General features: G+C 49.5%; 1 protein-coding gene across 2 annotated transcripts; it reads right to left on the bottom strand.

Moving 5' to 3' along the window:
* Positions 1–5,214: 5,214 nt before the first annotated feature.
* LOC107118234 (feather keratin 4-like) lies at positions 5,215–10,215 on the bottom strand. Of its 2 annotated transcripts, none has more exons than XM_015420536.1 (2): positions 10,148–10,215; positions 5,215–5,999 (listed from the first exon to the last, which is right to left on the bottom strand). In XM_015420536.1, exon 2 carries the CDS (start codon positions 5,975–5,977, stop codon positions 5,525–5,527), a length of 453 nt encoding a protein of 150 aa, XP_015276022.1. In that variant the 5' UTR covers positions 5,978–5,999; positions 10,148–10,215; the 3' UTR covers positions 5,215–5,524. The 2 variants fall into 2 exon arrangements, with proteins under 2 accessions (XP_015276022.1, XP_015276030.1); XM_015420544.1 differs by lacking the exon at positions 10,148–10,215 and adding an exon at positions 7,001–7,019.
* Between the last annotated feature and the right edge of the window lie 1,660 nt (positions 10,216–11,875).

The following is an 11,875-nucleotide window of genomic DNA, read 5'->3' as shown; positions in this document are numbered from 1 at the left end:
GATGAACTGTTGGCTCACAAGGGCTGTCTGCTATGGGGAGACCAAGTCGTGGTTCCCAGCGCCCTACGCCAAGGGGTCCTACGGGCCCTGCACGAGGCACATCCGGGCATCATACGGATGAAAGGACTGGCCAGGAGTTACGTCTGGTGGCCCGGCATTGACGCGGAGATAGAAGCATGGGTAAAGCGGTGCCAGGCCTGCCAAGCCGTGTGTCCTAGCCCGCCAGGGGTGCCACCCTCCTCCTGGGAATCCACCCGCACCCCATGGTCTCGGCTACACATCGATTTTGCCGGGCCATTTCATGGACTGTTGTTTCTGGTCATGGTGGATTCCTACACCAAGTGGTTGGAGATCAGCCCCGTCTCCGCGACATCCACCAAGGCGACCATCCGCGCCCTCCGGAGGATCTTCGCCACCCATGGTCTGCTGGACACCATCGTCTCGGACAACGGGGCCCCAGAGCCCGAGCTGGAGACCACCGAGGCCCCAGCTCCACCGCCGGCTTCCGCACCGGAGGGCGGAACCCAGGTGGCCCCAGCACAGGGCCCCAGACGATCGGCAAGGGTGCGACAGCCCCCAGCGTACCTGAAAGACTATGCCACCTAGGGGTGGTTCTGGACTATGGGGGAGGGGTGTTGTGTCCACTGACCGCCACCGGAGGTCAGCGCATATACCCGAGCTTCAGTCTGGTAAGACAATGGGGACTAGGATCCTAGTCCCTCCACTGGGGAACCAATGGGAGCCTTGGCGGGAGATTCAAACCCACCAATGGTGACCAAGGGGTTGTCCCCAGGTGTGTATATATTTGGCCTGCCGGCCGTTTGTATGCATGTCTTCTTGTGTGCCTAATAAAGCGTGCTATGCACCACATCGTTGTCTGTCGTCGATCCATGCGGCTCCCACTACACAATAGGATGCTTCCTGCCTCACTGAATCACTGATAGAGACTTCTCTGAAGTGTGTTAACAACTGCTGGTCTCTGGACAATGCTAGGAACTCTTTGCCCACTGTGGAGACCCTAGAAATAGATCGGGCGAAGGAGGTTCCAAGAGCCCTGGGGATGCCCTCTAGAAGAATCATAGACTCAAAGAGCTGGAAGGGACCTCCAGGTCATCTAGTTCAACCCCCTACACAATGCAGGAAATTCACAAATGCCTCACCCACACTCAGTGATCCGTTACATGCCCAGAGTGTCACAAAAAACCTCCAGGATCCCCAGCCAAACTGGCCTGGAGAAAAATTGCTGCCTGACCCCAACGTGGAAACCAGCATTTCCCTGGGCGTGTAAGAAAGGGCCATGAGAACAAAGCACTGATGCAACCCTACCTGCCCTCCATCTCATGATATGTCTAAGTTCACAGGATCAGCACTGACTGGTGTGATCTTTTGCCTCTGGCTGAATACTGTTATAACAACACCTTGCATAGTTCTACTGGCATGTCCCCTTTCAAAGCAGTCTTTGGTTATGATAGCCCCCCTCTCCCCTTTTTGGGGAACACTGATACTCCACTGGGGGGAAATGCTGGTTCTTGGTGTAAGTCGTTGCAGGATGCATGGCCTCTATTATGTAAAACCCTGGATGCTGCTAAAGCAGCTTATAAGGCCCAGGCGGATAAGGGACGGGTGGTGGGATTGGATTTGAAACCTGGTGATATGGTGTATGTTTCTACTAAGAACATCAAGATGTTACGACCGAGCAAGAAACTAGGTTGGAAGTTCATTGGGCCTTTCAAAGTGCGTAAAATTATCAATGGCGTGGCTGTTGATGTTGAACTACTGAAAAATCTGAGGGCTTTACATTCTGTTTTCCACATGAGTTTATTAAAAAAGGACCCTGGTACCTCTCCCTGGAGGCCCTCAGTGACTCCCCCTCCACCTGTGCTACTGGAGGGGGATGAACATTTTGAGATTGCGGACATCCTCGATTCCAAACTGAAGCGTGGTAAACTCTGGTACCTCATTGAGTGGGTGGACTTCGGACCCCAGCACCGGGAATGGGTGGAAGAAGGGGATATTCGGGCCCCTTATCTGCTTCGTAAGTTCCACGAAGAGTTCCCGGACAAACCGGGAGGTCTCCCACCCAAACCGGGAGATCTCCCGCCCTGCCCGGGAGACGGGGGATAGAGTGTATTTTTGAGGGGGCAGTATGTCAGCAAGCTGCCATTGTATTCTGTGTTACCTGTACGGCTGTACAGTTCATTCCCCCCCCTCTGCTTGCTAGCTTGCATTTTACTCTGCTGTAACGCTTAAGCCAAACATCTGGAGGACGTGGTGTAGGAGGTACGCTTGAATGCTAGCTTGTTGCTTTTCGAGCCTGGGAACTGCACCTGTGTTATGTCTGGAGATAGTAGTGTTCCCAGGGATTGAGCGCGCAACCGTTTCCTTTGCCCGCCATTGGTTCGGTACCTGGTTCAAATCCCTTTATTATATTTGCCCTGGCTGTTTGTACCCATTCCTAACAAAGGACTTGTTTGAGTATCTTTCCAAAGCTTTGAAATAAATTTTGCTTTTCTGAAACGTGGATTTATTCTCGATGCTTGGGGATCCAACATCAGATGGCCACCTAGCCTCTGCTTGAAAACCTCCAAAGAAGGAGAGCCCACCACCGAGGAAGCCTGTTCCACTGAGGAAGAAGAAGAGATTGGATTTATCCCCCACCCTTCACTACCCAAAGGTGTCTCAGAGTGGCTTACAGACTCCTTTCCCTCCCCCTCCCCACAACAGACACCCGGTGAGGTAGGTGGGGCCGAGAGAGCTCTGACAGACATGGCTCTTTTTCAAGAACAGCTCTTATCAGCACTACAGCTTGCCCAAGGTCATCCAGCCAGGTGCAAGTGGAGGAGTGGGGGAATCAAACCCAGTTCTCCCAGATTAGAGTCCGCACTCTTAACCAAGAAGAAGAAGAAAAAGAACAGTTTGGATTTATCAAACCTGGTTCTCCCAGATTAGAAGAAGAAGAAGAGATTGGATTTACACCCCGCTCTTCACTACCCAAAGGTGTCTCAGAGCGGCTGACAAACTCCTTTCCCTTCCCCTCTCCACAACAGACACCCGGTGAGGTAGGTGGGGCTGAGAGAGCTCTGGCAGAAACTGCTCTTTTTCAAGAACAGCTCTTATCAGAACTATGGCTTGCCCAAGGTCATCCAGCCAGGTGCTAGTGGAGGAGTGGGGAATCAAACCCGGTTCTCCTAGATTAGAGTCCGCGCACTTAACCACTACACCAAACTGCTCTGTCAGGAAGTTCTTCCTCGTGTTTAGCCAAAACCTCTTCTGATTTACTCTTCTGATTTGATTTAATTTAGTTTAATTTAAGGCGGAGGGTGTTGTGCCCCCCCTCGAGCACACAAAAACTGCCTGTTTCTCTCAGAATTGTTGTTGTCAGGGCAATAAGCTTTTTCAAAGGTGACCTTCAAATGTTTGGCAAACATGTTGTGATGATACGGAACAATGTCTGAGTACAGGGGTGACCAAGTTTGAATCCTGTCAACTAGAGAAGCCCACCAGGGTGACCCCAAGTCTATCAGCCTGTCTTGCCCTCAAAAGTTTGTTGTTGCGAGGACGAGGTGCCACGTCAAAAGCCACATCGGGCTCCCATCCATGGAGAGAAACAGGGTGTAAATGAAAAAAATAAGCCTAAATCTTGGCATGTTAAGTGACGTCAGGGCGCTTCTGACTTCTGTTCCGATCCCAGAAGGTGACACAAAAAACTCCAGGAACCCCGGGCAAACTGGCCTGGAGAAAAACTGCTTCCTGACCCCAACGTGTCTATTGGCATTTCCCCGGGTGTGCTAAGAAAGGGCCACAAGAACTAAGCACTGATGCAACCCTCCCTGCCCTCCCTCTCTCTCTCTCTCTCTTTTTTTTTGCGTGTTTTCTCTCTTTTTTTAATTTTTAATTTCATTTTTCCATAACATACAATCCATATTTCTTCCAACATTCTGGGGTTACATTAGAAATTTTCTTCAATCCACTTATTGACTTTTTGCCATTTTTGCTTGAAGTTACTTTCCTGCCCTCCCTCTCATGATCTGCCTGAGTTCACACAATCAGCATGGCTGTCAGAGGGCCATCGAGCCTCTGCTTGAAAACCTCCAGAGAAGGAGAGCCCACCGCCGCCCGAGGAAGCCTGTTCCACCGAGGACCCGCTCTAACTCTCAGGAAGTTCTTCCTAATGATTAGCTGAAAACTCTTCTTGAGCTAGGGGTGGGCTCCTGTGGGATGGCAGGATGTCTTTGTTGCCTGGGGACAGGGGCCTGTGGTCCAGGGGGGTGGAGGACTTCTCCCCCCTCCATGATGAGCACCCTTTGCACAAAGGTTCACCTTCATGGCACAGGGGGGTTGGTTCGTAATCAGGAGGAGTGAGAGGATATAAAATGTGAGTCCTCAGAGGGGTTTAGCCCTCCATCACGTGGCTCATCCAGTGACCTTGGGCTTGGTGCCATCACCAGTCAGTCCTTTTGAGGGTATAATTGGTAAAGGAGAACTTAGGGTTGCCAAGTGCAACTTACCTCACAGTGGGGAAGTCCCGGGTCCTGTCCCAGAGCTCTTTGGCGCGTGCGCCAAGCACACCCAGCGTGATGGTGTCACCCGGAAGTGACCTCATTGTGTCAGTCACATTGGGGGTGGGGCCACTGATTAACACTTGGAGTTCACTGCCACAGGAGGTGGTGGCGGCTACAAGCACGGACGGCTTCAAAAGGGAATCAGATAAGCATATGGAGCAGAGGTCCATCAGTGGCTATTAGCCACAAGGTATAGATAGGGACTCTGGGGCAAGTGATGCTCTGTCATCTTGGTGCTTGGGGGGGGGGGTCAACAGTCGGAGGGCTTCTAATGTCCTGGCCCCACTGGTGGACCTCCTGATGGCACTGGTATTTCTGGCCACTGTGTGATACAAAGTGTTGGACTGGATAGGCCTTTGGCCTGATCCAACATTGCCATCTCTTATGTTCTTATGACAAGACCCATATGCTCAATGTAAGCTTAGCAACCTATTCTGGGAATGTGTGTCCATATGCGTAGGCACATGGTTGGCTCACGTTTTTACCATCGACGTAAGTTGCAGGAAGACCTTAAGGACTGGGGAGAGCATGCTAGAACACCTTCCTTGGGGTGTGCTCTTAATTCCCTTGAATTTTGCAACCATCCTTAACTAAAATCTTCGGATAAGTGTCAGTGGACAACTCTTGGAAACAGAACCCCAGACTCCCAAAGTCGTGATGCAAAGTAAGATTTATTAGGAAACCGAAGAAATTATCCCCGACACTCGTTTCACCCAGAGAACGTTTGAAAGAGGGCAAAGCGTTTACAGAATGGAGTATCTTCCATAGACAAAGAAGAAGGGAATGGAGGTATATCTATAAGGCACAATTCAGGAGGTGTGCATGGAAATTAGTTCTGGCTCTGAGTCTTCGAGAGGCTGGGAACTCATTGTCGTGTTGGAAGGAGAATGTTCCGCAAGGCACTCTCTTATCTCATGGGTTTTTTGATTGCTCCGAATTTGATTTAAATAGCCCTTGAGATTTTACCAGGGGGAGTAGCAGGGGGAGTAACAGGGGGACTGGCTGCCCCTGCGTCCCAGGATGAGACTGCCTCTGCGGCCCCTGGAGCTTCCCAAACGGCCTCCAAAACCACCAAAGCTACCTCCAGAAATCACTCTGCCGGGACCACCGTAACTAACAGCACATGGAGTGTTGCCTCCCACGGAAACGGGTTCGCCGGTAGCAGCGAGGATGGGTCCGGGGAGGATCATAACGACGGGAGGTGGCTGGATCACGACTTCTGCAGGAGGGATCTGGTTGATGCAGGAAGGGTTGACCCCGGAGAGGACGCCCAGGCTAGCGGAGGGCACCCCGGAGGAGAACCCGCCGTGGCCAGAGCCCGAGCCAAAGCCCGAGCCAAAACCTGGTGACCCAAAGCCAACGACTGGGGTGGAGGCGCATGATGGAATGGCGAAGGATGGTCCACAGTGAGACATGTCTGAGCGATGGAGGGCGAGTCTGCAAGAAATCAGGAAGGGAGAAAATCATACCATGCACAAGGAGCACAGTGAGGCTCAGTACAAAATCACATCTCTTAAAAAAATCCATAGAGAAATAATTAATTACTCCACAAAGATACAACATGCAACCAATGTTCTCTCTAAGCTGTGGAGTCTTTTGAGGAAAAAATATAGTTTGTGAGCTACTAGCATTAAAGTTGTGAGCAAGCAATTTGGCTACTGCATAAATTAATTTGCTCTGGAGCCCTCCCTTCCTGAGCTAAGACAAAAATCTGTGAGCTAGAGGCTAAAAAACTGTGAGCTAGCTCACACTCACTCAGCTTAGAGGGAACACTGCATGCAACATATATAACAGAAGTAGTGGGATCCGGTGTAAGAAAAATGAGGGTGAGGGAAGGCACCTAAGGAAACCTCATGACATTTCAAGTGACTAGTCGCATGCAAAATCAGCTTGCTAAACAACATGTATTAAGTCACTTAGATAAGGAGGAGGAGGAGGAGGAGGAGATTGGAATTATATCCCGCCCTTCACTTGGAGTCTCAGAGTGGCTTACAACCTACTTTCCCTTCCCCTCCCCACAACAGATGCCCTGTGAGGTAGGTGGGGCTGAGAGAGCTCTTGACAGAAACTGTTCTTTTTCAAGAACAGCTGTGCCAGAACAACGGCTTGCCCGAGGCCATCCAGCAGCTGCAAGTGGAGGAGTGGGGACTCAAACCCGGTTCTCCCAGATTAGAGTTTGTGCACTTAACCACTACTCTCCCACAGAAGAAGAAGAGGAGGAGGAGGACGAGGATGAAGACGAGGACGAGAAGGAGTTGGGTTATATACCCAACTTTTCTCTACCTCAAGGTATCTCAAAGTGCCTTACAATCGCCTTCCCTTCCTCTCCCCACAATAGGAACCTTGTGAGGTAATGGAGGCTGAGAGAGTTCTAAGAGAATGGTGACTGGCCCAAGGTCACCCAACAGGCTTCATGTGGAGGAGTGGGGAAATCAAACCTGGTTCTCCAGATTAGGTCCCTCCATTGTTAAACACAACACCACTCTGGCTGTCATTCTATCTGATTGCTGACTAGCATTTTCGGTGATAACAAAGGGGTAGCCGTCTTGGTCTGAAGCAGCAGAACAAAGTTTGAGTCCAGTAGTACCGTTAAGACCAACAGAATATAAGCTTTGGTGTGCATGCACACTCCTTCAGGTAAGTGTGCATGCACATGAAACCTTATACCTTGAATTAAAAAAACCTTTGTTGGTCTTAAAGAAGAAGAAGAAGAAAAGATTGGATGTATACCCCGCCCTTCACTACCCAAAGGGGTCTCAGAGCGGCTTACAAACGCCTTTCCCTTCCCCTCCCCACAACAGACACCGTGTGAGTTAGGTGGGGCTGAGAGAGCTCTTGACAGAAACTGCTCTTTTTCAAGAACAGCTCTTATCAGAACTACAGCTTGCCCAAGGCCATCCAGCCAGGTGCAAGTGGAGGAGTGGGGAATCAAACCTGGTTCTCCCAGATTAGAGTCCGTGCACTTAACCACTACACCAAACTGGCTCTCCATAGCCACTGACAACCTCTTCTCCATAAGAAGAAGAAGAGATTGGATTTATACCCTGCCCTTCACTACCCAAAGGTGTCTCAGAGCGGCTTACAAACTCCTTTCCCTTCCCCTCCCCACAACAGACACCCTGTGAGGTCGGAGGGGCTGAGAGAGCTCTTGACAGAAACTGCTCTTTTTCAAGAACGGCTCTTGTCAGAACTACGGCTTGCCCAAGGTCATCCAGCCAGGTTCAAGTGGAGGAGTGTGGAATCAAACCCGGTTCTCCCAGATTAGAGTCCGCACACTTAACCGCTACACCAAACTGGCTCTCGGTGTCATTGGACTCAAAGTTTACTCTAGCTGATAATATCTCATCTCCATTCCATAAGAAGGAAATAAGAAGAACCATGCTGGATCAGACCATTGGTCCCTCTAGTGCATCATCCTACCTCACACATTGTCCAACCAGTTGCTCTGAATGACAAATAAAAAGACCTTGAACCCCGTGCCTTCCCACGATGTTGCCTCCTATCACTGGTATTCAGAGGTGTGTGTGTGGGTGTGTGTGTGTAAATTGCCGCCTCCTTGGAACTCTTCCTTATGACAACCCCTTAGGGTATTTCAGGCAAGTGATTAAGCAGAGGTGGCTTGCCATTGCTTTCCTCTGTGAATTCTACCTTGCTGATCTCCCGTTCAAATACCAACCCTGCTTAGCTTCTGCAGTCTGATTAGGCTATAGTATGCCATTCCACATCATTTCAGAGGTGTACTACCACTAAATGTAGAAATTCTCTTCAGTCAACATGGCTACTAGCCGCTAGTAGGCCTATGTTCCATGATTCTGTATAATTCACTTTTAAAGCTGTCTATACCTGTACCTGTAGCTACCCAAGGAAAAAAGGAAAGGAACAGAAATAATATCAAGGTGGAGTAGCCATGTTAGTTTGTCTGCAGCGATAGGAAAATGCAAGAGTCCAGTCAACACCTTAGAGACTATCAAAATTTGTGGAAGGGGGTGAGCTTTCATCAGTCACTGCTCACTTCTTGAGTTCTGAAGGAGCAGTGACTCTCCAAAGCTCATCGTGAAGGTAAAGGTTTCCCTTGCTCAAAAATTAGTCGAATCCGACTCTCAGGGGGTGGGGCTCATCTCGAAGAGCCAGCGCTGTCCGAAGACTTCTCCATGGTCATGTGGCCAGCATGACTAAATGCTGAGGGGCACGGAACACTGTGACCTTCCCACCAAAGCGGTATCTATTTATCTACTTGCACATTCTTGCTTTCAAACGGCTAGGTTGGCAGGAGCTGGGGACAGAGACGGGAGCTCACGCCATCCCGCGGCACTCGGGTCTCAAACGGCCGAGCTACAGACATAACAGTCTGCAGCTCAGTGTCTTCACCTCCAAGGAACCACGGCCCCTTCCAAAGCTCATACCCTGCCACAAATTTTGTTAGAAATAATATCAGCCATATGTACAATTTCTGCATAGAATTCAGGGCGGACCTATACTACAAAGGTCCTTTTTTAAAAACCAGCTTAACTTTTTATGCCCTTAAATGGCCACTGACTTGTGGCAACCCAAAAGGGTTTTCAAAGCGAGAGACATTCAGAGGTGGTTTTGCCATTGCCTGCCTCTGCATAGCAACCCTGGACTTCCTTGGTGGCCTCCCGTCCAAGTACGAACCAGGCCTGACCCTGTGTAGCTTCTGAGAGCTGGTGAGATCAAAAAGAGAACATAAGAGAAGCCAATGTTGGATCAGGCCAAAGGCCCATCCAGTCCAACACTCTGTGTCTCACAGTGACCAAAAATACCAGGTGCCATCAGGAGGTCCAGCAGTGGGGCCAGGACACCAGAAGCCCTTCCACTGTTGCCCCCACCCCCAAGCACCAAGAATACAGAGCATCACTTGCCCCAGACTGAGAGTTCTACCTAGACCTTGTGGCTAGTAGCCACTCATGGATCTCTGCTCTTAGGAACATAAGAGAAGCCAATGTTGGATCAGGCCAAAGGCCCATCCAGTCCAACACTCTGTATCTCACAAAATACCAGGTGCTATCAGGAGGTCCAGCAGTGGGGCCAGGACACGAGAAGCCCTCCCACTGTTGCCCTCACCCCCAAGCACCAAGAATACAGAGCATCACTTGCCCAGTCTGAGAGTTCCTATCTATACCTTGTGGCTAATAGCCACTGATTAGCCACAAGACCAAGCTAGCCACCCCCTCAAAAAAAAAATTAAGTCGGTTTTAGTTTCGTGAGGGTGATGGGAATCCAGGTAGAAATGTCCAGGTCCTCTCACAGAACTGAGTGTTCTGTGAAAAGAAGGCATGGACACTGTTAACAATTCAAGTCTGCTGTGCAGAGAAGTCTTAAAGGCAGAATGATGATGAGAAATTTATAGCAAACACCTAGAATCATAGAATCATAGAGTTGGAAGGGACCTCCAGGGTCATCTAGTCCAACCCCCTGCACAATGCAGGAGATTCCTGCCTGGAAAGTTCTCAGAAATTTAAAAGAGCTTGATCTGTGCAGATTGATTCCATAGAGAGATCTTATAAAGCAAAGAACATTGTATTTCATTTAGTATCTATCTTTGATTTGGCATTAGCCAAGCTTACCTGATTCTCGGAGAAGTCAAAGGCAAGAGAATGAGAGAGATGAATCTGAATAACTGGAGGAACTCCAAGAGCTTTTATACCAATTCCACGGTATTGTTGTTTTTAATTTAGAGATACCTTCTTGCCCACAAAAATTTGAACCAATCAGCTTCAAAATCTGTTGATTTAATCACACACAAAATTAATGCCATAATCTCAAAGGTTTTGAACTGAGGAATGGTGCAGTCGTTAGCTCTCTGTAATGATTTAAATTCTGTGATTGTTTCCTTTTAGAATTAATTCCCTGCAGCTGATTTGCACTCAGCAAACAATAAAACTGATGCCGGCATGCACCCTGCCCATTTGCCGCCATTTTCACAAGCAAAATAATAATAATAAAAAAGTTATGTCATCAAAAAGCACAGTGTAGCCCATGGGTATTCATGTGATGTAAAAAGATGTGTGCCTCACCAAGCCCTGATGGAGCACAGGATGCTGACTACTACTAAATTGGGAGGGGTAGCAAATACAGTAGAAGACAGAGTCAGGATGCAGGATGATCTTGACAGGCTGCAAAACTGGGCTAAAACAAATAAAATGAATTTCAGTGGGCATAAATGTAAAGTTCTGCATTTAGGTAGCAAAAATCAAATGCGTAATTATAGGATGGGGGAGACTTGTCTTGGCAGTAGTATGTGTCAAAAGGATCTGGGGGTCTTAGTAGACCATAAACTGAACATCAGTCAGCATTGTGATGTGGTGGTTAGGTCCCGTTCACACGTGACGATTTGGTCCGGGAGCGGGACAGTTCGGGGCCGGATCAAACCGGCGCGATCACACCACAACATCTGGGAAGCGTCTTGCTTCCGTGGCCGAACTGTCCCATTCCCAGGAAACGCCGCCGCAAACTAAACCACCTATCTAGGTGGTTTAAAGGGAAGCGGCGCGGCGATCGGGGCGTATGATCGCTGGCGCTTCCTTGCGCTGGCTCAACCCCGGCCCGGATCTGAACTGCGCATGCCCGGACATGCGCAGTTCGGCCGGCTCCCGTTCGGGCCGTGTTTTCTCCCCGGCGTTTGATCGCGCCGGGGAGAAAAGGCGCCGTGGCCAGGGGATCCGTGGGATCCCGCCACGGTGCCTCAACGCTCAACGTTGGCGCGGCTTTTAAAAGCCGCGCCTTAAGAGGCTTTTCCCCTGCTGTGTGGCAGGGGCCTTAAAAAAGCAAATGTGATTTTGGGCTGTATCGATAGAAGTATAGTATCCAGCTCATGCAAAGCAATGGTATTGCTTTACTCTGCGTTGGTTAGACCTCACCTAGAGTACTGTGCTCAGTTTTGGGCACAATGATTTAAGAAGGATATAGAGAAGCTGGGATATGCCTAGAGAAAAGCAACAAAGATGGTGAGGGGTCTGGAGACCAAGTCCTATGAGGAAAGTTTGAAGGAGCTGGGTATGTTTAGACAGGAGAGGAGACGACTGAGGGGTGATATGATATTTGAAGGGCTGTCATACAGAGGATGGTGTGGCGTTGTTTTCTGTTGCCCCAGGAGGTTGGACCAGAACCAATGGGTTGAAATTAAATCAAAAGAGTTTTCAGCTAAACCTTAGGAAGAGCTTCCTGACAGAGTGGTTCCTCAGCAGAACAGGCTTCCTCAGGAGGTGGTGGGCTCTCCTTCTTTGGAGGTTTTTAAGCAGAGGCTGGATGACCATCTGACAGTAATGTGGATTCTGTGAACTTAGGCAGATCAC

This window comes from Gekko japonicus, unplaced genomic scaffold, assembly GCF_001447785.1.
Source record: "Gekko japonicus isolate JY-2015 unplaced genomic scaffold, Gekko_japonicus_V1.1 scaffold426, whole genome shotgun sequence".
NCBI classification, from domain to species: Eukaryota; Metazoa; Chordata; class Lepidosauria; order Squamata; family Gekkonidae; genus Gekko; species Gekko japonicus.
Note: the sequence above shows the minus strand (reverse complement) of the source record. Positions and strands in the feature narration are given on the sequence as shown.

Excerpts from the sequence above, each read along its gene's own strand:
- LOC107118234 (XM_015420536.1), bottom strand. The coding sequence starts at position 5,977 with ATGTCTCACTGTGGACCATCCTTCGCCATTCCATCATGCGCCTCCACC.